The sequence below is a fragment of the Panthera uncia genome, assembly GCF_023721935.1.
Source record: "Panthera uncia isolate 11264 chromosome C1 unlocalized genomic scaffold, Puncia_PCG_1.0 HiC_scaffold_4, whole genome shotgun sequence".
Taxonomy (NCBI): Eukaryota; Metazoa; Chordata; class Mammalia; order Carnivora; family Felidae; genus Panthera; species Panthera uncia.
This window is the reverse complement of record NW_026057585.1, coordinates 55723045-55750889: the sequence shown is the minus strand read 5'-3', so window position 1 is coordinate 55750889 and position 27845 is coordinate 55723045. Positions and strand designations below refer to the sequence as shown.

Below are 27845 nucleotides of genomic sequence, written 5' to 3'. Positions count from 1 at the left end.
GTGGTGAACAGTTGTCCCTAAAGGCTTGGAAATTAACAAAGGCCATATTAGTAGGAGCAGGGAGGGAGGGGGGATATGAAGAGAATGGGGGCTGGGAGGGACAATTCACAAGTGGGGAGGGTGATTTGGAGGGGTTTGTTTCCCAGATAGTTTTCAAAGAAAAGAGATTTTGTGTAGTTTGCCAGGGGCTGAGAATGAAGCACAGGACCAGTTGATGTTCTTTTTTATCCAACAATTACTTTTCTCTGGCACATTCCTTTTAGGCTAACAAAGTGTCTTCCTTTTCTTTTTCATGGTCATTGATAGCAAGAGCTTAAGGGGTCTTTGCTTCCCAGGGCTAAGGGTGTGGTGGAGAGAAGGACGAAAGTAAGAGGGAATTGACATTTTTCAGATTTTCTTGAATTTTGTCACAAACAAGAGAAAGCCATCCAATGCCTACGCAAGGCTCAGGTTTTCATTTTAGTCTGGGGGTGATTGATTTCTTTCTTTCAAGGGGCTGATGGAGGAGGTCAGCGTCTTAGGGAAGAAGCCAGGGAAAAGGAGAAAAGAAAGAATGAGATTTATGACCTTCTGGATCCCAGCTTTTATGTCGCGTGACCATTCCCAATACTGGAAGTTCATGACACCCTGAGAACCAGCCCGGGAACCCGGAGCAGTGATCTGCATGCAAAGGAGGAATTAAACAGTCCAGCAACTGCTTTGATTGAGAGACACACAAGATCCTGTCCTGGATTCTGAGCCCTGCTTCCCTTTAGTTCATCCTGTAGGCACAGAATCCGGTGCTTTACGCACTGATGAGACAGACCACCCAGGGCCACTCATGTTATACTGAGGGTGATTGACGATGGTGCTTATAGAGGAATTATTTCAACAATGGGACTTTTCCATTATTCTCTCTGCAGTCAGCCCTCCACGCTCAGTACATGGAAATCCTTGCATCTTGTCACCGAAGAATACTAAACTAATAGGTGTTGCTCCCATAGCCCCACCCTGGTCCCATAACCCTGAGCTAATAACTGAAGATCTTAAAAAATGTATGTATGGTCCATTTTTATTCCATATGGCCCCTTAGGTAACATGACCCAATGTGGCCATTAAATGACCCCGCTTACACTTGGATTACTCGGTACAAAGCAAATTTATGGTTGTTTATTCTCTCCTCCTATCAGCTATTAGTGCCTAATCATATGGTCTATCGATCATGAGATTAATCGCCTGCTCAAAGAGGCAGCAGGTCTCGTGGAATGCTGCACTGCGCCAGACTGAACTTCAACCTTTTATACAAACTGGAGGAGTCAAAATCATCATTCACTGCCTGAAGCCCCTGGTCCCTGGGCCTCCTGAACCCCAGGAGGTAAATCCCTGCTTTTTCACACAGTGTACTTTGCACTTCCTTTCCTTGTGTAAAACTTCACCTCATTGATTCAGGCAGGCACTTGCAAATAAAATCCTTTGCAAGGCATCCTATAAATAATGATCTAAGCTGAAAATATGTGGGCTTTATTATCCAAAGCCCCATAGTGCTGCCATAATTAAGGTCTGTCAGTATTTCTATTACAGATTCTCATTTTGGAAGATTTATAACTGGGCCATTAAAGTTTTCTTGGGCTAAGACTTTCCAAGAGTGTCATGTTAGACCTTTTTTTTTTTTTTTTTTCCTTTTGGTAGAATATATTTCTTAAAAAATATATATAATGATTAAGTCCAGAAAGCCTGTCACACAGTAGTACATACCTGCAAAGGTTGGACGCTAAAATCTGAGGACTGCATCACCTAGAGTGGCTTCTGGTCACCCTTCTCTGCCCTTTCATTGCAGTTGTGAGAACAGAGAATCATTGTAGTGTTCATGCTGTATTATGATGTTTGTTTCCTGGTCTGTGTCTCCTCCTCTAAGGAGAGTGAGAGTAGGCAACTTAAATCATTTGTCTCTCGAGCCCTGTGTTTTTCAGAGAGGATAGCCCCATGTCAGCGCTGGGTTTGTTCAGTAAATGCACCCAAGAATGGGAAGCAGGAAACATCCTTTCCAGTCCTAGAGTTGTTCATAGCTGGGAGTAAACCAGGCGGTGCATTTAGTCAAGTCACTTTACTTCTTGGAAAACAAGTTTCCTGATGATTGAAATAAGTTCAGGCCTGGTAAATTGGTGTTCTGTGAGTTGACTGCTGCCAGCACAGTGCTTTCAAACATTTTAATCTGAACACCTTATGGGATGGAATCTGGGCCTTCTAGTTGGCCATAATTCCTGCCATTCCCCGGTATAGGGTATTAGCAGCCGCTTCAGTCATCTGTCTGCATGGTCTATAAGTGTTTATGATTCCTCGTAGTGATAACCTTTATAATGGGACCTTGTGTTTTGTCGCTACTGTAAGGATCTAAATCTGAGATTCAGGTTGGCCTGGGATGCCTTTCAATGCAATCTGACTTCTCTCACTTCCAATTCTTTCTCTCACCAAGAACCTCAACCAATATTTTTGACTCCATGCTTTGAAAAGTTTTGTCTTCTAGACAAACTGCATTGGTTAATAATTAATTTGTTTTCCTATTTTTAAAGCAAACAGACATCTGTAACTGTGCTCACAGATACAAACAAGCCATCAGCAGTAAGGGCATGAAATAGTTTTTGTGTAATGAGTTGGTTGATGCTTTAGCAAGGTTGTACAGTTGTTTCTTGAGTAAGCCTATAGTTTCTGTGTGAGCTTTTGATCTACTAAAAATAGCTCTTAGATCTTCCTGCCTTTTTAGACATGTGAAGTTCCAAAGACTCTAGGTGAGCGCTTAGTTTATTCTTTTATGAGTTGCTGGGCTACTCTTGTCCTCAAAGCCTCAAGTAAGTTGTTTGTCCAAATACGCAGTGCCAGTGTTTCAAAATGTGGCCTTCCTGGTCAGTTTAGAGAGGGCAGTCTCTATACAAGCTGGCTTTTGCATCTGATGAAAGGAAAAGAGCTTCCTAATATGAGTTACCTGCAGGCCCTTGTTACATTTGTTCCCTTCAGTCAAGGGCATTTTGGAAGTTTTTAAAAAAAAGAGTGGAAGACAATTTGATACTTTGACTCCCAAGCTAAAGAGAACCTTTCCATTTCAACTCAGGCTGTTGGTGACTATTGTGGATTGAGAAATTAACAGCACACATTTTAATTAAATAGAGCAAATTAAAGATCTGTAGCATAGACGTAATCTTGCATGTAAACCAATCTGAGGCCTGACCTTAGGTACTTAAGGTGGTCAATATCACACAGAAGTAAAGGGTTTTTGAAGATAGCAAACTGATTGACCCAGAGTATCACACAGATACAATTTAACAAGAGGCAGTGCCTTCTTTGTGGCTAAGAGTTTAGGCTCTGGGGTTCTACTAATTTGGGTTTAGTTCTGTCTTGGTTCCTTACCAGTTCTCACCTTGAAGAGATTACTTAACTCTCCATAAACTTCAGTTTGCTCATTTATAATCTGAGGATAATTACAGCATATTGTAAGGAGTAAAGGGGAATAATTCACACAAAGTATTTGCATCATGTTGGTCATAGAATAAACAATGCATATTAATTATCATTATTAGCCGGGACATAGTTGAAATAGATTCCTGAGCTTTGGGGTTTTCTTTTTAAGAGTTTAAAGGTATACTTAAGATATGCTTTCTTAAGAGTGTCCATCCATGCTGGGTCACTTTACCTACCTTTCCAGGAAATTGTATGTTTCAACAGTCCAGATGTGCTGCTTTCAGTTTTTTCAGGAAACAAGTAATGTTTGAGTCTAAAAATCTAAGGTTGAAATCTTCTTTCCTACGTTTTCTTTTCCCTCCAGATCAATCCAAATTAAAGTTTCATTGCCAAAGTTTCACCGCTCCTTATTAGCATTAATTATTATTGGCGTGCTGTAGGAATCCTAAAGTGGGTGCATTAAGAATTAAAACCCGGGAGAAAACTTGAAACCCTCATGGACTCATAGAGCTGGAAGGGACTTACGAGATCATGTCCTCTAAGCCCCATTTTACAGATAAGGAAAGTGTATTTTACAAGGTAAAATAAGTTTTAAACGTAATGGCTTTTTAATTTGCCCTCTCACCGGAATCTGCACTTATTTGCCATGTTGTGATTATGTTCTTATCGTGGGACTTGTGGGTATTTATTAGAGACTATGGAGATGTAGCATTGGGCATTACTTTTGTGGCAAAGGCACAGGGGCAGTAATCATTATTAATGGATGCCATTATTTGGGAGAGCATTTTACTGACTATAGAGAATTCATTGCATTGATCTATGGTGCCACATTTGTATTATACCAGGTAGTTTAAAATGATATTCTCTAAACTGTTAGGCTGAAAAATTGTCCAATCTTGGCAGTTATCCCATCAGTAAGACCTTCCTTTTCCTACTGAAAATACATAGTTCTGTTGAAAGAAACCTTTTGACTGGTCCCCAGCGCCCTGAATGTGTTTAAATCCCTCACTACTGAAATAGGAGGATTACTACTGCTATCATTGTTCTAAAACAAACTTCCCTTTGGACGATAACAGCAGCGGTAAATCAGATGTTGAAGAAAGTACCAGCTTAACATCAGTTTGCTTTAAAAGGGTTTCCTCTTTAATTGACAAGTGTCATGTATAATAGAGCATGGTGACTCACATAGAAAACCGTGTGCCGGCCTTCCCGCTGGGGTTGGAGTTCTTAATGAACATCCGAGTGAATACACGGAGGCGAAAACTGAAAGGGCCCCAGCTGTGGAGTATTCACTCTGCTCGCTCTGGCCAGGGTGGTGATCGGCACCAGCCACGCCGATGACCAGAGAGAGACCCGTATCGGTCATGTGGCTGTTTTGTAGCTGTGAGCTGCTGTGACTGTGGTCTTTCCTAGTGACATGTTGAGTAACGGCACAGAGTCTGGTGTCCCATCTGAGGAATAAACAAGGTTTTTCTTTCTTAACGTAAAGATAATAAGTTATTTTTGGCAGACTCAACCTTCTCACAGAGCAGCAGTTTTCTTGAGCTCCGGACCACTTGCTAACACTCAGTCCCCTCACGCTGCAGTCCCCGTTTTCCTTCCCCTCACTCCCCGAAAGAGAGCGGCACCAATTTTTCAGGGGTGATGTTTACAACAGTTCAACACACTTGAATACAAGCACTTAGAATAATGTCAGTGGGGGGGGGGGGAGAAAAGGGCATATTATTTTCAAATTAAGTAATGGATGGGCAGTGATATTTTATTTATTAAAGCTCATCTGAGTACCAATGGAAACAGAATGTTGGTTCTGAAGTGCACAGATTAGAAAGGAATGTTGAGTTTGGAAACGTGGCAGCCTGCAGCACTGTGTATGGTTTAAATTAAACCTTTTTTTGGAAAGCAGAATAGCTCTAGGCCACATTTAAGGGAAACGCTACAGCAGAGTGAGCTGGCTGTGGTTTTTCTTTTACTCTGTAACCGGCCCACTTTCCCTTGTTTTAACACAGAAAAAAGACTTTGGACTCCTTCAGACCAACCACATAGCTTCTCTGCTGACCACAAAAAGGAAGTTTGGCGTAGAAGCCATAGGATTAATACCCACTGTCTCTTAACCCAACAGAGTGTGAAAACTTTTATAAGAGATTTCTCTGGGCAGACTGACACTGTGGTTGGACTTTAAACATTTTAAATCAAGAGCAACTTTGAATTGCATTATGCCACAGTGCTCTGTAAATTGTTATGTGTGATCCCACCGTTAGAAGTTATTTACACGAATCCCCAGGTTTCAGAGGGATAAACCACTAACAGCTTTGTGTATCTTGATAAAGAAATACAAGGAGAATTAAAGGTATGCCCATGCCAAATTATCTCAGAGAGAGTAGGCAGATCACAGTCAATCAGATTTTATTGTTCTGAAGCAAATGGAGACAGTTGGCTCTTGGCAGAAAAGCCTTTTCATCTTTGCAAATAATAAGATTAAGATTGTGGATTCTATTAATCACTTGATCAACTTTATTAATTCATCACATTATTTTTAAACTAGAGAAGAAACCTTCCTTTTAATAGATTTGCATCTTTCTAAAATAATAGTTTTGCATCACAGAGGTGTTGTTTCATATGCTGACCTCCTCAGCTGTTATAAATAGTTATTGGTGTGCCCTGACCACTAATTTTAATGATTGGATTCTTACTACCCTGATTAACTAATTATGTGTTTGCACAGAGCAACTTTGAAATTACCAACCAACAAACAACCCCTCCCCCCCAAAAAAAAAACCCAAAACCCTTGTGTGTTTGTATTTATATGTACTGTTTGAATGCCTAGGATTGATATATTTTTAAAAAATCATTTGAATTTACATTTTGCCATGCTGAAGTCAGCAGCTTTTCACAGGTGCACTGTATCAGCATTCTGGTTTCTGTTCAACAAAGAATGTCAATCGAAAGAATTGATTTGAAAAGTTGAAGGAAAAACCTGCATACATGTTTCAAAACTGTGGTCTTATGGTAACCACTGAGTTACTTCTTGGTTGACTGTATGTCGCGAGAGGGGTTTATTTGCTGTCATTAGAGAAATTGGTCTGTAGAACACTTCCTGTATGTGAAGAAATGCAGTTGTCATCTTGCCTAGGTCACTAAAACAGTATTTAAATACTTCCAGTTGTGAGGAACCTTGCATTCACTGTGGTTATTTCCCCAGGAGCAGCCGTTTTGGGCTTTTCTGAACTTAATAGTTGAAGAAGGTCAGAAAGAAATGGTGTACTTTCTGGGTAAAGTAGTTTAGCCACCCCGGAGTAGATGCATTGCGTCTTGATCTTTTTTCATCTTAGTAGAATTCTACTGTAACTAATTGAATCCATTGATCACTGTCTTGTATCTCCCCTGCCCCCATCTTCTTCTCAGAGGATTCATTTCATAGGGGGTCTATACATCAGTCAAGAAAATGACTACAGAAGAATTACCAAGACTGGTAATCAAGGTAATTTAACCTGGTTTAGTTTTTTTTTTTTTTTTTTTTTTTTTTTAAAGTACAACACACTAAGTGTCCTTTACCTGGTGAGAGTTAACTTCTTATCTGGTAAGAGTCTCCTGATAGGAGTTAACGTCTTAATTAGGTTATGTTCCAAAACAAGTCAAACTATGACACTGAGCAGTACATTCAGAAGAGAAAGAGGGGAGAGAAAGCATCGATTTTCGAATTAGTTGACCTGGTTTCCAGGCCTCTCTGTACCAATGCTTTTCAGACTTCACTATGTATATGAATCAACTGAGGATACTTTTGAACAGCAGAGTCTGACTCAGTAGGTGCATGGTGCAGCCCGAGATTCTGCATCGCTAACAGGCTTCCCGCCATGTGGATGTCCAAGCTGTAGGGCTCCAGACCGTACCCTGCATAGCAGCAGTCTGTTACAGCGCATACCGACTGAACTTGGTGGCTTTGGAGAGACTATTTAACAGCTCTGCATCTCAGTTTCCTAATCTCTCAAATAGGGACGTTAATCTTTGCCTGTCTCATTAGGCTGTTATGAGACTCAGATGAGATAATGTAGATGAAATTTTAAAAGGCTACCTAAGTATAAGACACCAAGGATCTTTGCTTATAGATAAAGACATTCTTGGCATACCTTTCATGGAATCAGTGTGAGCCTCCTCCTGTGCTAGGAAGCGTCCTGAACTGTGCAATAGGGGAGAGGGACTGGAGTCCTCACTTCCGTCATCCGCTCTGTGCCTTTGGCCAGATCACTCCACCCTCCTGGTCCTCTTTAAAATAAGGGCTTGACCTGGATTAATGGGTCTTGAAGTGTGGCTGCAAGTCTAGTGGCCTCGGCATCACTTGGAAACTTGGTGGACGAGCAGATGTCTAGTCCCTTCCCAGACCTAGCGATTTGTAAATTCTGGGGATGGGGCCCAGCAACCTGTTGTTTAGCAAGTACTTTTGGTGATTCTGATACATGCTAAATTTTGAGAACCACTCTGAAGTGTCCGACAACTTTGAAGTGTGATATTGAAGCATTTCTCTGGATAGGTTCAGTCGTGGGAATGCCTTTCTGTGTGATCTAGAGTGTCCTGTCTTATAGGCAGAGACGAATTGGGACTTGAGTATTCTCCAAGGGTACCCGCTGCGCGTGTGGAAAGGAGGAATGAACATCTGGGTTTTAAGCCTGGTCTGCCTGGAAGTCAGAACAGATCATAACTGCACCGGCCCACACCTTCCTAGCTTAGTCCAGCCTTGGGACTGACTGCTTTAGTGGTCCATGACAGCGGGTTAAGCCAGAGAAGAACATGCAGGCTGAGGAGTTCTCTCTCATTCTCCTCCTTATCCTCCAATTCTCCTGATGGTGGTCAGCACAGTGCAGCACCAACTGACATTTTTTTCAGGCACTTTCACAAAGATTATCACAGTCCATTTGCATAGGCAGGAGATGAGGAGAACCAAGGAAATAAAATACATCTTTTTCCTACGGTCATTTACAGACAGACCTCACATTCCTGTGGTTTTGCTTTTCTGTTTTGATATTTGGGAATACATCTGATAACCAGGAAAAAAGCACAGCCAGCCTCCAGTTGTCCAAAGTAGATTTTATCAGGTTCAAGCACTAAAGCTCTTGATCTTATGTTCATCAGTGAACCTAACTCCTGTCCGAGTCTGACATTTTATTCCAGACTAGCAAGTAAAGTCATAACAGACAGGTGCTTGAGCCTCGAAAGTGGAAACAAACGAGAGGTGTTAGCTGGCAACTTGAACAGTGAGAGAGACACTGTCAAAAGTAGAGCAGATACGAGGTCGAGAGGGTTAATAGCTTGATATTGATATCTCTCTCTAGATATACACATATGTATACATGTGTATGTGTGTACAATATAAAAATATAGATAGTACATATATGTGTATATGTATGCATATAAAGAATTAAATGCATAGTATACATACGTGTATGCATGTATAAATATATACAGGTATACATGTATATATATGAATATACATGTATTTATTTACACATATGTATTTATTTTTATATATGTGTACTACAAATATCCTATATACTAATATTCCTAAGTAACTTTTTTGGGTATTAACAGTAATAGAACACTTCCGTGTAACTCATGTTCTTTTTTTTTTAATTTTTTTTTAACAATTATTTATTTTTGAGACAGAGACAGAGCACAAGTTGGGAAGGGGCAGAGAGAGAGGAAGAGACAGAATCTGAGGCAGGCTCCAGGCTCTGAGCTGTCAGCACAGAGCCCGATGTGGGGCTCAAACTCATGAACTGTGAGACCACGACCTGAGCCCAAGTCAGACGCTTAACCAACTGAGCCACCCAAGGGCCCTCATGTAACTCATGTTCTTGATATCTTTAGGAAAAGATCAAACTATGTTTCTGAATATAAGGATATTAGTTGCAAATTATAGAATATTTCTCTCCACAGTGAGTTAATGTAGAAAACAAATAGCCCTTATACTGATAAATGTGAGTACTTTTGCAAATTTGTAAAATCATAGACAGTTCTAGTTATGAAGGACCTTATAGATCCTTTTATCCAGTAGTTTTAGATTTTCTTTAAATAGAGGTCTTCAAAACTAAATTTATGGGAAAACTGTATATATATACATACATATATATACATATACATATATATGTATGTATATATATACACACACCCATACACACACACGTATGTGTATATACATACATACATACATACATACATACCGTGAAAAAGTGTGGGAGTCCTGGATCCCTGTCAGCTTGGCCCATCTAGCCTGCCTTCCTAAAGTAACCCTCGTTGGAACTGATCCCTAGGGCAAGAAATCACCTGGGAAACCCCTTATAAGGAAGTTATGATTCTGTAAGTCTGGGATGGGGCCTGAGACTCTGCATTTTTAATAAACCCCTGAGGTGTTACACAGACAGTGACCGCAGCGTGAGTAGCAAGGCCCTAGGGGATCTGTGTAGATAGTTTGAAAACCTTCAATGGGTCAACCTCTTCATTTTACAAATGTGAAAAGAGAGCCTTGGACTTAATAACTGATTGCCAGAAGCCACATGCCTTGTGCAAGTCTTTTGATTTCTGGTAAGATTCTGTTCCTCTGATCATGCCTGGGAGGAATGGCCGTGTCCTGACCTTTCCAGCGGAATGAGGTGCCTCGGTACCAGGGTTCCATTGGCACCACCAGTGCCCTGCACAAACTTAGTTTATCTCTATAGATGATGCTGGGAATTTGTTCCCTTCCAGCCCACTCTCTGCCCCATGAAAAAATAGTACTTTGAATCAGACCCCATTTAGGGTGGAACGTTCTGATTAGCCAGCAAGGGCCGTTAGGCCGGTAGCTGTGATGTCTGCTGCCACAGCAGAATGGATAAGCAGTTCTCAGCCCCCCCAGCATAATCCATAAAACTCTTTCAACCTTCTTTTTTTTTTTTTTTTTGCATGATGTCTAGTGTTCGCAAATGGAAAATGGCTGAGGAAAAACAGAGTGAAAGTTTGTATAAAATATTTATACCTTAAAGATCTTTTATCTTGTGTCATTCAAGAGATAGAGAAGTGAAAAATGTATTGGGAGTACATTATCAAGAGTACATTATAAATTTAAATCTCAGATTGAATAATACCAGCTGCTAATGTGTGGAGCTTTGGAAATGAGTCACTTTTGAATCTTGAGAATTTACTGTACCAGGTCAGTTATACTTAAGAAGGAAGTGCCTTTTGAAAAAAAATCCTATACCGGAATCAAGACTTCTACTAGTGGGTATTAAAAATCAAATATTGACATAATGTTCATGTTAGAATGTAGTTTCATAAGAGTGAGATGTAGGTCTTAGGAATATTACTGAATATTTCTCAAAAAAGCCTGATATTCTTGGACTTCGTTGTAAAGCAGTATAACCTGTGGTTAAATAGTATGTGTCTTAGACTCAGAAAGACTGAGATTCAAATTTTCCTTCTACTGCTTGTTAGCTGTGATTTCGGAACAGTTACTTTCTCTGACAACTCACTTTCTTTATTTTTAAAATAAAGGTAATGATACTTACCTAATATATTTCCTTTCAGAATTAAGTGGCATAGTATTTGTAAAGCACTTAGCACACTGCCTACACTCTCATAAAAATCCCAGTAAATAGTAGATATTATTACCATCGTTATCACTATTGTATGGTCTTTAGCCATAACTGGTAATATATAGCCCTCTGATGACATGGTATCTTTCTCCTCTCTGTGTAAGTGTGCTATGAGAACCCAAAACGGTACGTCTACTGAAAAAGTTAGGAGTCAGAAAAAGAACATATATTTTCATGAGTTTGACTATGACTGCCTATGCCAGATATCTGGATTGTAGGTAGCAAAGATGCAAATCTTTTGTTGGTTATAATAGTACTTGGTTTTCATAGTACATAGTATATATTTTTGTACGCTGTGTGTAGGGTCTCACATTCACATGCTTGAAGCAGCTACAGAGGTGACTAAAGAAGTAGTCTATGGACAGAGGAGCCCAAGTCCCATTGAAAGCCAGCAAGTCCTCTTGAAAAGCCCCTTAGCTCTAGCCAGTTGGTGTTGGGTGTTTTGTGAAAACCTCGGCCCAATGTCTCAGTTCCTTTTCCCCTTCTCCTCCTCCTCCCCCTCCAAGAATCTGGAAATCCAGATTTTGATATGAATTAAAGAATATTTTAAATAATGGCAGCTGAGTCTTGAGAGAATGCTGTTGGTTGCAAGAAACAAAAACCAGTGGTTGAAATGAAGATAAATTTTTCTTACATTGTGGTAAAGTAAGTCCAGAGGTAGTAGCTGGCAGTGGTTTATTTGCTCACTCAAACCAGTAAGAATTCAGGCACTTTCCATTTTTTTTGTCCTGACATGCTTATTTGTTGACTTATATTTTGTAATTCTTGTCATATTACAGTTGCCGTATGTATGTTTAAGGCAGGAGGATGGGAGTGTTGGGTCATGCTAGCCTAATTTGTTCCATTTATCAGAGAAGGGAAAACTTTTCTAGAAACTTAACAGGTGGCATCTCTGTATGATTCACTGGTTAAAACTGGATCACTTGCTGTAAGGAAATTCAGGGAAATGACTATGCAGCTTTCTAGTCCCTATTGTGGTGAGGGGTTGTGGGGGGGGGGTTGTAAATAGCTGCGGTATTTGCCAGGGAACAGGGCTTGACACAGAAACTAACTCAACAGGAAACCCAGATGCAGGGCCTGGAGACCCCGCGACCTCCAATATGTATCAAAATCTCCAGATTTTACCATTATAAAGGAAAAGTATCATTTAGGGGAAGGCCGGTGTTTATTTTAATTTTTTTATTTTTAAAATCTTTTTAACATTTATTTATTATTGAGAGACAGACACAGAGCGTGAGCAGGGGAGGGGTAGAGAGAGGGGGAAACACAGAATCTGAAGTAGGCTTCAGGCTCTGAGCTGTCAGCACAGAGCCCGATGCAGGGCTGGAGTTCACAAAAGTGCAAGATTATGACCCGAGCCAAAGTCGGTCGCTTAACCAACTGAGCCACCCAGGTGCCCCCATTTTTTAACAAAATGCTACTGCATTATATGGGATAGGTCATTGCTAATGATGAGTAAACTGTTGGGAATAGTAAATGAATTTATATAATTCTCGGAGAAGTTTATATGGAGAAGTTTGGTAGAAAAGTTAAGAACATACCATTCAATGTTATTTCTGTATTACTGCATTATAACAAAATATCTAAGTTAACTCATATTTTCCTTTTTTAAAAATTTATGGATAAACTACACTTTTGAAAAAATTATTTTTATTCTACTATAAATCTGTTTTATAAGTCATTCACCTCTGATTGTAATAACTTTTTAAAATGTTTTATCCATTTTTGAGAGAGACAGAGCATGAGCGGGGAGGGACAGAGAGAGAGAGGGAGACACAGAATCTGAAGCAGGCTGCAGGCTCTGACCTGTCTGCACAGAGCCTGACTCGGGGCTTGAACTCACCAACCGTGAGATAATGACCTGAGCCAAAGTCAGCCGCTTAACTGGCTGAGGCACCCAGGCGCCCCAGATTTTAATAACTTTTGTTGGAAGGAAATATTTTTTTATTTATCTGTATATTTAACTCACACACTGGGACACTCTTCCAAAATGCTTTACAAAAAAGCAGCCATTTCAGGCTGATTCAAAGCATGTTTTATATGTACGCATATAGTTGAACTGCTCCAAACCAGGTGTCTTTTTTAGTTGATTAAACTCAAGAATTATGGAACTTCGAAGAACTCTTAATCATAGGGAAGCATGCACTAAAGGAAAACCGTATCTGTTTGATTCCAGCCAATCGACTCATCAGTAATATTTTTGCTTATGCCTTTTTGCAGCTTATCGCTGAGCTAGCTACTGTCTAATGCCCTTGACAAATTCGGGAAGCCACCATAAGTACATAAATTGAGAGAAAATATTTCTGCCAATTTGATCCTGATCATTTCTTCTCAGGGTTATAAATTTGGGTTTTCATGATCTAGAAGTTAATTTTTTTAAGTGAAAAAAATACCCCAAACCAAACCAAAATAACAACTCTAGATTGTCTGAAGGGGTTCCTCCTTGATCTAGGAAGGTATTGTAGAGTGAGTGGGCCACCTACCGAGTACCCAGAAGCATGGAGACCTTTACAACATTCATATAATTCCAACATATAATCACTTTGTCAGGCCCAGTAAGTTAGTGAAATCTCTCATAATGCTAGGATACTTAAATATTTCAGTAACCATAAGCTAGAAGGTAAGAGGCAAAAGTGTTTTTTATTGGGGAAACTATGCCAAGACAATCTATGAATTATTTAAGGAGGTAAATAGATAGGTAAACCAGCCCACAACCCTAAATAATCTATTTAGTGTTAAACATAAAATATTGTCCTGATGCTATATCACAGTCTACTTTAGAGTGGACTTGTAAAGAGGGACTATTCCAGAGACAAGGAAAAGAACAGGGAGTTATTTGTATGGGAAAATATAGTGTGTGTCCATTTAGTATGTACCCGTAATGTGAGAGATTATACCAGACGCATTAAACTTGTCCCTTAATCCTCAAAGCAATTTTATAAATTGGGTATTGTGACCCCCATTGCCCTGATGAGGATATCAAAGCTCTGAGTACTTGAGTCACTTACCTGAAGTATGACTGTCCATTTTGGAGTTGACCTTTGAACCCAGCTCTGTCTGTGTTCCACATGCAGTCTCTTTCCCCTACATCGGAAGATCCACCCACATTGGGCAAGTGAGACGCAAAATAGCAGATGGACTTAAGTGTGGGTAAATGTTCGATAATGTACTTAACAAAGAAACCATCCAAACTATTTGTAGGATATGAGCTCTTAGCTACTAATTACAACTCACAAAAGAAACCTGAAAGCCAATGTATAGGCTGTCGTGGGACCTGACCATTGGCTATCCCCTAAAGTCAATTAATCGAAGAGTATTTGTTCAGTACTTCCTTGTGTGAAGATGGAAAGAAAATGTACTTGAACTTACATCTTTTCCCATATGACTTTTCAAATGTTGCTATAGTGAGAAAAGTCCCCTGTAAAACCTCTTTAAGCAATTCATCCATCTGTATGTGGAAGAGATGGGTAAGTGTACTCTTATTTAGGATTACAAACTGATTTGCAGTGTATTTTGGGAATGACGGCTGGAAGTTAGAATAAGTTTACTTTGATCTAAATGAGGCATTTTCTTAGTAGAATCATTATGGTATTGTTTCCTAGCTATTAAAATTTGCCATCTTGATGCTTGGTTATTCGCTGTAAGTAATGAAATATTTATTAAGGTCATATCACTGTTGCGTACAAAGGGATCCATGGAGTGATTTTTATACCATGCTTTTTGGTAGGCAGTGTTTCTGCTGGGTTGCATCAATGTCTGTAGATTCTATTGATTATAATTAAGTCAGTCTGCATTGTCTCTAAGAATTTTACATGGGTTTAAAAATCAATCCTTCATGTGTTCATTTGAAATAATTTGAAGAAGGATCTCAGTAGAAGGGACAGATCTGCAGTGATTAATCCTGTCATTTCCATAAGCCAGAAATGGTGTTTTTTCTCATTAAAACATTTTCAGGTTTTAGGTGTTATGGTCCTTTTAGTTCTCTTTTAATTTTCTTTCCTCTACCTCCGATCTTTCAAAAGCATGTCACAGCTTATCCTTATTTCCAGTAGATTTCTGGGTGTGTCTGGAAACCCCCCTAGCTCAAATCTTGAAGGTTATTTAAATTCCAAAATTGGATGCTCTCCACATACACAGATTTTGATGTAAAGTTAATAAGGTATGAAGATTTCATGCCAATTGATACCTTTCATTTACATGATGGATCAGACAAAGGACTGTGGAAGTGTTAATGGGTCTGGGTTTTGATTAGAGAGAGGAACATTATCAGGGCTTTTTACGAAAAGATTCCTGTGTTACCTTATGCATACACACGTAAGCCAAGTTTGACAAATACATTTATGTTAAATATTGAGGCATCAGCAGTCATACAAGCTTGTGGAATGAACTCCTATTGATACATGTAAGGTCTTAACCAATTGTGCAAATACCACCTACAAGACCTGTAACAATTAGTGCTTTTGTTGAAGTTGAAGAATTGAGCTATATGTACATTATTTTTCTGTAGCAAGTGATTTCAGGTACATCTACTTCTGTACAAGTGCTCTATCTCTGTGTGTGCATGTGTATTATAGGTATATATCGAGAAATAGAGATAAAAAGATAATAGTTTTTGACACAAAAAATACCGAAGTAAATTGCACTTTTATTTTTATGTTGAGGAGAGATTATATAAAAATAAAAGAGCATTATTTATAACATAAACTCAAGCTAAATATACAGCTGGGTGAGGCTTAAAAAAAAAATCTTTTTTGAGATCCCTTTAAGGAATAGTTTTAGCTTCCCAAACTGGAGACATGTGCAGATAAATGGACACTAGCATTTTTATGTGGCTATGATTCTTGAAGATATTCAGAGAAAACTTCTCCTGTTAGATTTATTTAAAATGACATTATATTTGTGTTATCCTAGGATGGTTTCAAGCTTCTGGGGTGGAGGGTATGTGTCTCTTTCCTAGGGGTTGAAAAATTAAGCCCTGGCTGTCATAGTCTTGGTGTTTCCTATAAACTCATAGCTTTGATCCCAAGGTTTTTAAAGCTTAATTATGAATGGCTGTTAAATATTCTCCTTTTCTCCAATTATCAGCATTTTGCTTTTTTTGCGGCAAGACTTGCTTCCTTTGCTTATGGAAGGCCCCAAGCTTGTTTAGAAAACAAAGTCTGTCTTATCATAATTTTGTTGGAGACAAGATGTGGCTACATAAAACAAAGAACAAACCTGTGAATCCTTTGCTCCTCATATCGGGCCCTCTGTTCGTGGCAAGCCTAAATGGTTAAAATAGCAACTTGTTAAACTTAGCCCTGACTCTGTTTAAGGGGATCTTTTATTTACAAAATTCAGTTGATTCCTCCTGAAAGGGGGGGGGGGGGAAGTAATTTTCGTGGATCTTGAAAGCTTCCAGATAAATATTACAAGTTTTTTCCCCCTGCTGCTGCAAGCTTAAAAAGCAACATAGACAGTCTGAAGCCTGGTTTTTCCAACTGTGTAACAAGCACAGAATAGAGATTCTAAATATGTATTTCCCCCGGCCCTGTCCCTTAATCTGTTCTGTGTTCTAGTCAACTTGATCACTCGCTGTTTGTTTCTGGGACACTTTTCACACTGTGGTCTCTCAGTCCCTCCCTTTTTTTCACCCTCACTTCTTCTACCTTAGTCTGCATAGCAAATGCCATCTCTTCCCGAAGTCTCTACTGATCCCCCAACTCTCCCTTTTGGAAAGGGGTCTGTGCTTTGCAATGCGGTCACCTTACCGACTTTGTGGCTCCTTTTCTGCCTTGTGTTTTAGGTGTTTGTGTATGTAGTAGTGTTCAGGGGTCAACAGGTAGTTATTAGATATTACTTACGGAGAAAACAAAAGGTTTAAAAAACGTGTCCTGTGAGGTCATAACCTCTTGGTCTTTTCTCTTCCCAACTTGGCTCTGAATTTCCAATGGGTAGAAAAAGCTTTGTGATTCTTTCATAACCCCTGCAAATCTTGGCTTCTTGCACATAGTAGCTACTCAATAAATGTTCATCTAGTCAAATCATTGAGTAAACCAGTTTTTTGTTTTTGTTTTTTTTTTTCCCAGATTGAATTTTAACAGGAGAGATTAGCTTTCCTCTTTGGGATTTGAATTAAAGTAATGTTATTTATGCCATCTCCAATTATACTGTGATCTTTTTGTGGTATATAAAGGAAGACTTTCCCACTGCTCCTGCCATGTACTCTTAGATGTTTGCTATTTATCTTGGAAGGCATGGTAACAGCTAGCATAGGCCAGACAGTCAGAATTTTATTGAGTACCAGTAGGCACTGTGTTGGCCTCTTCATCCGGCCCCACAGGGCTACCCCGGAATCCTTATGCAGAGACAACTGTCCAACTACAGCTTCTGGATATCATCAGCCGTAGCTTTCGTCAAGTTCCCAAAGGCATCCATGATGCAGAAGAGGGTAAGTGAATGAGTAAGTTAACACTTGTCTCCCTGAAAGACCAAACATGTAGGTAGCATTTGGACAGGTTCACAGTTGCTCCGATCCATAGCAATGTGGCAGAATTTACTCTTTCCTGCATGGGGGGGGGGGGGGGGGGGGAGTAACACCTGTAAATGTAGGTAGATAGTCAAACTAAAGATGACTTCCCTGGAGCTGTAGGGATCTTGGGTAAATTATGACTGAGACCTACATTATTAGGCTAGCCCCAGAAATCCAGCTTGCTAGTAAATGGTCTGTGACGGTAGCTTACAGCCTGACTGTAGCATTTGGCATTTTCCCTGTACTCTAGCCAGTGTAGGATTTCTGCATGTTTAGGACTGTAACCTAACCGGAACTCTTGCCTGGGAATATGCTCCCTCCATCTCCCAACCTGCTTCTGCCATCTAAATGACAATAAGATAACTATCAGTAACATTGGAACTTCCCTGCAAAGTGGTGTTCTTCACTGAGTGTAGTGGGAAGTATTGTTCCTTTACTTTGGAACTTCGTAAGATGTTCTGAGCTGAGCAAAAATTAGTGTCACTGCCTTTTCAACGGCTGGACGCTTATCACCACACTGTGCCAACATCAGTGATGGTGCACCCGCAAAAGTGTTTGGTCTTGATAAGCTTCTGAAGAAGCAGACTTTGTTTGTTTGTTTGTTTTAAATTAGCTACTGGACTCTTTCAGTTTCACTTAAAAAAAAAAAAAAACTGAGAGAGAGAGAATTATTTCCTAAATAGAAAAGGACAGAAAGTTTATAGAAAATAATGCCTAAGCAACTAACACAGTATTTGCTTTTGCTCCATGGTGTGTGTGTGTATGTGTGTGTGTGTGTGTGTGTGTGTGTGTGTGTGTGGTATGCACGTGTGTGTGTGCACGCACACATGGCTGCCTGAGTTCATACTTAGTCTAAGCCTTTGAATGGATACCAGATTGGCTCTGTAACCTTGGAAGATTTATTTACTCTCTCAATTTCTTTTATTCCCAATCTTTTATCAAATACTGTTTATTATGTTCTCTGAGATGTTAAATAAAAGGGACTGTGGAAAAAATTCTAAAATGCTAAATTTATTCCAGGCTGAAAGTATTACAATAGGATGATGCTGTTTAACCCATCTACTTGAAATAAGAAGCCAAGTAAATGGAAATGTGATATATTTAAGAGGGCATTTCTTAGAGGAAAAAAAAAATGTTTGATGTTCTTTCTAGACTGGCATTATTCATTGTATTTTTATTTTAAGCATAATTTGCAAATATTTTGAAAGTAACTATAGTGACATGTCTTCTCTGGTTGAGCTAAAGGATAATAAGAGGTAAATGTTATCTGTAATTCAGGCTGCATTGAATCATTAAAGCCCCATCTTTGTTAAAACATTAAATATCGGATTTGGGAGGAGGAGGAGTTGCTTATTTAGGAAAGATTTTTTGTAGGTCTTCCTTAAAGAAATGAAGGAAGTGCCCTGCTGATCTAATCTGAGAAAGCATAAGAGAATCCACCTCTCTCTGGCCACCATGCCCACAGTCTTGTGCTTATTTGGGTGTGGATGTGATGTGTGCTTTTGTTGGGGAAAGAGAATACTGGAGTAGGTTAATATATCCTTAATTCTAAGCTGCCATCCCCCTTAGGAAGGCTGTGCTCTACTGGAGACAGCAACATGTGATCCTTGAAAAAAGGGGGGATGTCCTTTGCCTGCCCCCCACTCCCTTAGGGTTTCTCAGGGTTTGATGCAAAGGGGAATTTGAAAGGATTTACCTTAGGAGCTTTGCCACTGAGTGCAGAGAGAAGAATTTCTATGAGGATTCCATACTTAGCGTAAATGCTGGGGAAGAATCCATAGAGTTCCAAGGACTTCAACCTCCAGGGGAGAAAAGCAGTAATTTATGGATCTCTCTAGAAATTATGGTTAGGTTCTTTTCCCTCTGAACCCAGTCTTCCTTAGTCATGTGACCGGAATTCAATTATCAGTGCCATAAATAATCTTGTGAATGGAAGCAGTGTGTTTGGCAGTGAATTTCTGCTTCCTAAAGAGAAAGGAACCTTTAGAAGTTATTAGAAATAATGCTGCACTAGCTATGATTCTGAAGGCAAATGGTCACAGAGGTACAGGACTGGGTCCCTGAAGACAGTGGGTTTTAGATGAGTCAGATATGTGCTGGTGACGGATGGCATGAAGATTGGATATGTTTTTTTTTTAAATGCATATTTAAAGCAGGCTGTATTTAGAAGTTTATTTATAATTGGTTTTAGGATAAAGCCAGCCTGTTGATGCATAACGGAGTTGATCTTTTGGTTCCATTAGCATCCTTGAAATATTTAACAAGAAGCTGAGTTTAGCATAGGAGCTCTTTTAACCATTGTTGGAGATAAGGCAGTCCATGTTGGATAATTCTTGTTGTAAAACCAGCAGGCAGCCCCTTTGTTTTTCCATCTTGCCCTCATGCTCTGTGTTCTAGACTAGGGAAGGTCAGCTTTTTATAGGCAGAGGTCTGTATGCCTTTGAAAATAGCCATTCCCCTACCTATCCTCAGCTAGTAACAATTTATGTCCCGAAGATAGCAAAGAGTGCTGATTTAATTCATTTTACAACCAGTGTCCTTTCGTGGGAGCGAGCAGGCTGGCAAAATTGTTTCAGGAACCAGAACATTTTTCTTGGTTATTTATAACATAACTTGACCATCCAGCTACACAGGGCTTCTTTCAATTGAGAAAGTCTATTGAATCCAAAAATAATAATCCTTTATATTTGTACAGTATTTGCAGTTTTATAAGGGACTCTTCACATCCATTCCCTCATTTGATTTTTCTGACAACTCTATGGGGTAGAGAGGGCAGGTATTGTTACCTCCAAATTACAGATGAGGAGTCTGAAACCTAAGTGCTTGTGAATCCTGCCCAGGGTTTCACAACCAGTAAAATGCCTGGGACTTGAGCCCCCTAGATTTTCTTCTGGCTCAGAGGCCAGTGCTCTTTCCACTGTTTGTTTTGATACCCTTGGAAGGTTCATTGCTCATCTAGGAAAGAAAAATTGGCAGCTCTTGCTGAGGAACATGGAAGTCTGCTGGGAGAGACAGATCTGAGAGAGTTGTACTGGCTAATAAGTAAAATGAGAAAAGACCAAGGGGGTCAAGGGACTTGGCTTCTCTCCCCGGGCCACTCCCTGTGTGATTGCAGGCAAGTCACTTCACTTCTCCATGCCGGAGAATTCTCTTTTGATTTCTCCAAAGGCGACAGTCTCTCATCTGCCACAGCCGTGCCGTCCTGCATTTCTGTGGTGAAGGTGACAGAGAAGTACTTTCTATGAGTGTTCCTTGGGAAGATGCACATTCCTATGTGAAAGGTGGTATCACTGTGTACACTTGACGTGTGAGGTGGAGAAGCAATCATTTTCCATTTATAGAGCCCTCAGGTGTACCCTCAAGGGAAGAGTAAGGGATTGCTTTATTTGCCTTCAATCAATCCTTTACTCCTTGTGATTCTCGTGTGTTTTCTTTCTCTCACCTTTCCAGACAGGACTGGTGAAGATGTTCCTAAGTGTTTCCTGTGAGAGGTGAGGGTGCACCATGGAAGGAACATCAGAGTTAGAGCCAGGTAGCCCGGCTCAGCCACGTTGCAGCTGTGTGACCTTGGACAAGTGACTTTACTTCCCTCATCCTGTTACTGCCCCGGCAAGTAGGGATGAGGGTGATACCTGAGGGGACTGAGTGAGGTAATGGATGCGTGGTGACTGGCACTCAATGTGCTCTCAATAAATATTACTCCGTATTAGGGAAAAGTGAATAGAGATTGATGATAGGGGCAGAGCTGATGAGAGAAGTAGATGGAGAGAGGGATGGCTTTGGGATCTGGCCGTTTTTTTCCACTTTAAGCACTGTTTGTTTTATTCTCTTTCAGCTTTCATTTTGTCTCCCATCTTTTTTTCCTCCCAGATGTGAGGTGTCTTAAAGGAAAAGGCAACCTGAGAGGTGAAGTCGTCATGCAAATGGAGGGGTCCAGGGCTAAATTCACTAACCGAAGCTGTGCCCTGGGCCTGTTCTCCACCCTCCTCAGTCTTGGAACACGTGCACTCTCAGCAGGCCAGGGGAGTTTGCAAAGCTGTTGGGGAGGCTTTCCCCAGGCAGTGTTACCTTCTCCAAAAGTGACGTGTGTGCCCACACATACTTCATGAGGCAGATGGTTTCTTTTATTTTCCATGTGGTCTAAAAATGAAATGGACTTTTAATGGAATGGGTTGGGGAATTCCAGTACCAGGATAGAGATGTAGTACCCCACAGCTTTTAGAAGAATTTGTCATCTCCGGTTTTGTCTGGCTGTGGGGTGGGGAGATGAGGAAGAGGAAGTGAGTGGATGGGCACTACCATGTGGTCCAAGACTAGTTAGTAGCCAGGCACCTGTCATTTGCATTGAAGACTGAGAAGGAGAGGGTATGTTTCTGCCTTTGACCCCCACATGGTGAAGTGGGAGGGCAGATTGGGTTGGTTCTGTCTGGTAACCTCTGATGTCCCAGGCACTGTGAAAGGTGCCCAGGGACTAAGAAGGGAAGATACAGATCTTGTCTTTGAGAAGGTTTGTTCGAGCCGCACCTGATGGGGCCGAGTTATACCTTGAACTGTAAAAGTTCGGATTTGAGGATGAACTTCTTTGCTAGGGCACTGATGATTTGTTCTTTTGAGGGGCACGCTGGCATGCAGTGAAGAGCACCCTCTGTAGCTAGAATGTGTTTTAAATATTGGTGTTCTTGAAAATGTGGCTTTCTCCCTGATGACAGTGTCAAGGGTTTCAAAAAATACATCTCAAAGACTTGGTGTTGGGTGTTAACAGACCAGTCGCCAAAACATTATTCACTCTTGACTTTTAAACTAAGCCTTTCTGTGTTGTTGTGTAACGTCACGTAATCACAGCCTCTTACTGGGTCGTTGTCACACCTTCTGTGTGCCACACGCAGTGCTCCTGTGCTCCTGTCATCAAGGAGCTCACTGTCCAACGAAGAGACAGAAAAGTGAATAATACAGCTTTCTTTGTGAGAGACTTACATGCGGTTCTCAGGGCTGTCTCTGAAAGGGGTTTCCTCTAGCTCAGTTGTAGAGGATGAGTGGGAATCCAGAGGCACAAAGGGCTGTTAACGGGGTGGAGGTAGCAAGGATAACGTGTGTAAAGAAAAGCAGAGAGGGAGGCACGAGTCCATTTGTGAAAGCCCTTATGTCCTTCTTGCACCTTTGGTGAATGGCTGTGTCACCAAGAGCCAAAGCTACCTGGAGGCTGGTAAAGGGCCACCGGATGGGCCATACTTCTTCTTTACCAGATATTGATTTTCCCCCCTAGTTATGTATGTATGTATGTATGTATGTATGTATGTATGTATGTATTTAATGTTTTTAAATTTATTTTTGAGACAGAGAAAGAGCATGAGCAGGGGAGGGGCAGAGAGAGAGACAGCAGAGAGAGAGACAGAGACACAGAATCTGAAGCGCCCCTCCCCCCTTTTTAAATGTTGCCATTGTCTTTATTGTAAATGTTATTGTTTTAAGTTGGGTCATAAACTTTGCGGGATGAGGGGGGCAGGCATGAGTTAGTGAATGGTAAATGCCTTTAAATCTCCTTATTAATGTAGTTCTACCAAGTTCCTCCTTTCATCTCAGTAGTTATTTTATAGGATAGAAATGAAATCCTTCCTAATTGCTTACTTCTATTTAAAGTTTTTCTTCCAGGGGCACCTGGGTGGCTCAGTCAGGCATCCGACTCTTGATTTCAGCTCAGGTCACGACCTCACGGTTCTTGAGTTAGAGCCCCACGTCGGGCTCTGCACTGTGTCAGCCAGGAGCCTGCTTAGAATTCTCTCTCCCTCCCTCTCTGTCCCTACCTCCCTCATGCTCTCTCTCTCTTTCTCTCTCAAAATAAATAAACTTAAAAAAATTAAAAAATAAAAATAAAACAATTAAGTTTTTTCATATAAATGTGTTGATATTAAAAATAATGTATTTCTTATTGTAAGCAGGTAATATTATCTCTAGTATAGAAAATCTAGAAAAAACACATAGAGGAATATTAAAAGTAACTCTAATTCTGTCCCCTTTTTTCGTTTTTTCTTCCATCTTTCTATGCACTTTTAAATAAAAGTGGGATCATAGTATAAAAAATTGATTTTAAAAATCCACCTATTCAAGAGATATTTGTATTATTATGTTTCCATGGCAAAATAAGCCTTCTAAATCCTTTATAGGAAACTCTGACAATTATTGGGAATACCAAAATGAGAAAAGCAGCATTATCTGTATCTCTCTCCTTCCTGCATTTAGTTTTCTGTATTTATGAGAAAATTCAGAAGATGCTTATCAGGAGTTAGTTGAAAAATAAGTTCAAATGTATGTCATGGGGTTAAGTTATTCCAGTTTCCCAAACCTTCTATGTAGAATTTAAACAGTATTTAGTAAATTCATGATGACAGTCATAGTAATAACCCTGACTTAAAACACATTTATACAGTACCATTTACCTAGTGATGTCATGTACATTATTTCATTTAATTCTTAACAATTCATTATTGTTATCATGATTCTAAAGACAGGAAAACTCTGCAGTATTGGGAAATTAGCCCTATACCATGATAGTCAGGTATGTTCTGAATCATTAAAGAAAGTTCTATTATATTTTAGTATAGTGTTTATATTAAAAATGTTTTCTATCCCCCGACGGTATGTTTTGGAAGACTGTGCTTTCTATACAAATCCTCCTTGATTTTAAGCTAGTCAGACTCCCCTGTCCATAAGCCTCTTCCTCAAATTTAAGGTATCCTGAATAAAGACGAGCTTTAATAAACCATCTCTATTCTTGGTTCTGTAAGACCTTGACATTTGCAAACTTTATTTTTTTTTGTCTTTTGTCCCACACAGTAGCCACTCTTGCAAATCAACCTTGGGAAGTTAGCATTCTTAATGAAGATCTATAGGAGACTTTCTCTTTAGACAGTAAATCAGCTCTTTCAAGGCACCATTCATCTCTTCCTTCGAGCGCATGAATTGGTATGTAGCACCTTACAAGAGCTCATTTATCTTACGTGGGTCCCTAGTTATTCCCTCTGCCCACTTCCCCTAGATCGCCCGAGATCAAGGCTGGAGTGCATTAGAGTATGGCTTTGTGCTTTGAAAGTTGCCAAGGTCAGCCGAGGTGCCTGTGGCATTGACTTACAGAGAGCGGTGCTGAGTATCACCCATAACTTTTAGGGTGATATCACGCAACACCAGCAAAGGAGTTAGTTTGCTAAAACATTTGAGTTACTCTTGGTTAATTAAAGGTGGCTTGGAGGATAGACAAAACAGTAGGGGAAAAAGTTTCTTACCTCGTATCCTACTGTTAGAGAATTTTTTCCTCTTTAACATTTGTCCACATCATATTGGCTTCATCGTTAGTTCTGTAACAATGGTAATGATGAACTTTTATGAACCTAGGCTATATGCTGGGTGTTTTTACAACTGCCCTATTTTTTTCTTAACAATCCGACCATGGTGTAGAAACCATTATCTTCATTGCTCACACAGAAGCTGATCACCACTAAGGTTAAATAATGTGCTGAAGAATATATAAACAAAAGGGCAGCATCAGGAGTCAAAACCAAGTGCCTACAACATTTGCCTCTGTGACCATCTTTTGGCAAGGCTACAGCGTTATTAGAATCACTCACTGTTTGAAGGATGTTTGTACATAACATTCTGGTAACAAATTAATCAAGGCAGAATACTAGTATTCGGTTACAGTTAATAGTGGACGTGGGAGCCAAGCTTACATCGCTAATAGTGCTGATGTTTGTTTTTATAGTTTGAGTTTTCTTGCTAGCAGACCCTGAGATAAAGGTTTGGGTGCAAATAGTTTATTTGGGAGATGATCCCAGGAAGTATGGGGAGGAGGGAAGTCCAATAAAAGAGGTCTCAATGAGCAGATTATTGCCGTTAGCAATTGAGGTTCGATCCTTCTGCCCACCCCCACACTCCCTTAGAGACTACAGAACATAACTCACACTTGTTTCACTAAGGGCCAACTTGTATCCTTCACTGGTTCAGGGTTGCTCTTGGGTACATTAATTATCCTGCACTTCCAGCCTGCCCTGTGGACAGAGAAAGCCCCAAGGCAGAGAGAGAGACTCAGGTGTTTGTGTTTGAGGCTGGAAAGCATGTCCATCCAGCTGCGAGTGACCTCCAGGGTGGGGGGCAGCGTGTGGGAAGGGTGCCAGTAGTTCCTGTCACATTTGTTTTTGAAGCCAATACTAGTGCTGATAAAGATGCATCCAGACTGGTGACCCTGACTAGGGGGTTGACAACCTTATATAAGTAAAGCTAGGCAGCAAGGGTGGGGTGGGGGTGGAGGGGGGCGCAGTGAAGCTAAAATCAGACTTAGGGGCAGAAAAGAGGAATTGGAGTAGTCGGGTAGTCTTGGGCTTGGTCCCAGTTCTGCCGTTTGTTAGCTGTGTGTTGGGTGAGTTACTTAATTTCTCTGAGCCTCACTTTTCTCATCTATAAAGTGGACACAGCTGCCTTACAGGGTTCATAAAAGCCTTTGTAAATTATGCAGCCTTTGCACTGTTCCCACTGGAGCTCCTGATTGAGGCGTCTGATGGAGTACTGGGTGCTAGTAGAATTTGAGGGCAACTGTTTGCTTTATGTGAAGCTCCTTGAAGAGTGCCCTCTCAACACCTCAGGAAGCCTGTCTTCTAATATTCTGACACTTTACAAGTCATGGGTGAGTTCAGAGCCTATCTAGGCCCCTCCTTCTCAGTATGGTTTCTGGCCAACTGAGAATTGGTAACCCCACTTCTGCACCATAGTGAGATTGTATTTCCGATAGTTTCCTATGGAGGGCACTTTTCTTTTTTTTTTTTCTGGTGAAAGATTTGGATTTGAGAAAGTACTGAGGTGTTTTGTTTTGTTTTTTAGTGTTTATTTATTCTGAGAGAGAGAGAGAGAGCGTGCGAGAGAGAGAGTGAGCACAGGGGAGGGAGAGAGCGGGAGAGAGAATCCCAAGCACACTGCACTGTCAGCACAGAGCCCGATATGGGGTTCAAATTCACAAAGCAAAGCACTGGTTCTTCTAAAGGTCCATCAGCCTTTAAGATGTCAGTGAGACTTTCATCTCTCATTCTCACTTTGGTTTCTGACCAAAGGCTGACTCATCCACAGGTGGCTGATGTCAAGTGAATCAGGACTCTCTCCACGTGTGAATTTGGCCCTACCATAGCCAAGAACTGCATGGATAGCTGGGAGCACATGTTGGGGTCCACCCTTCAGTACCCCCTGGCTCCTCAGGAGTCAGACTCCAAGGAGGAGGGCAGAAGGCCCTAACTGTGCATCCTCACATCCAGCGCCCTGCCCAGCACCGCCGTTCCTTCACCCCACTCACCCAGTCAGACCCTGGCTTGAACTCCATCACTCAAGAGGGAACATTAAAAAACCCACACCTCTGACTCATGCTTTGATTTTGCGGCCTAAAGAGGCAAAGACGCCGTAAGGAGCTTTTAGGGGCCATCACCATGGAGCCTCTTTATTGCCTAGCAAGAGCCTTAAATGATAATGGGAAACCTCACTATTGATTGGCTGACTCTTAATTCTTCCTCTTTGGGTTTTGAAGTAGAAGTGATGGTCCAGAATATTTATATTACTCATTGGATATATTAAATTAAACATACGAAAGTCCTGAAGCCATTTAAGATGAGGTTGCAACACTGGTGAACAGGACTTTATTACCAAAAGAGGGAATAGTAGCTTTTAGTTGTGGCTTAGCTGGAAAGTATATTGATGATAAGAATGGCCCAGCAGAGGTCTTAGGTCTCTCAGAAGGGGCTCAGAGTGTGGTTTCTCTTAAGAAAGTTCTTCAGGCCCATCCTGTATAAACACCCAGGTCTATGGTGTGATGGAGGGTGTGGTGGCAAAGACAAAACCTCTGTCTTGGTTGAAGATAAGCCCCACTGACGCGGTGGCAAAGGCTGTTGTTGGGCCGTTAAGGGACCTGTGCTTGAGTTCTGGAGGTGAAAGTGTCCTAAGGAAATGTCTGCTCGCTAGAAGAAGCCACTCGAAGCACAGCTTCCCTGTAGGATTTAGATTATTTACCCCTCTCATCTTAAGCCCATTGGAAATTAGAATGGATGAGAGGGTTGGCTGATTCTGTTAAATGACTGTGGCCAATATAAGGGGTACAATTTTTGTCTTAAACGATTTTGACCCCTAGAAAAATTATAGGGCCTGAGGCAATGAAATGGTTAATATGACTGCCTCCCTTACAGGTTTCCCCAGATATGCTTACTCGCTGTACAATGGATAATTGTTAGCTCTTGTTGTGCAGATGCTGTTGCAGATGG

At 40.6% G+C, this 27845-nt stretch overlaps 1 protein-coding gene across 13 annotated transcripts in view; it reads left to right on the top strand.

Moving 5' to 3' along the window:
• NFIA (nuclear factor I A) overlaps window positions 1-27845 on the top strand; it is a 373386-nt gene that overhangs the window by 70644 nt on the left and 274897 nt on the right. The window contains exons 4-5 of one of the 13 annotated variants that reach the window (XR_007455028.1): window positions 3797-4011; window positions 6835-9384. The exons of 11 other annotated variants lie outside the window; for them this stretch is intronic. Coding sequence is in view for 1 of the 2 variants with exons in the window: in XM_049618574.1 (XP_049474531.1) it covers window positions 21013-21050 (38 nt within the window). In the remaining variant the exon portion in view is untranslated. Of the gene's footprint in view, window positions 1-3796; window positions 4012-6834; window positions 9385-21012; window positions 23568-27845 lie in introns of those variants that run through there. One more of the 13 variants, XM_049618574.1, reaches the window with a different exon arrangement.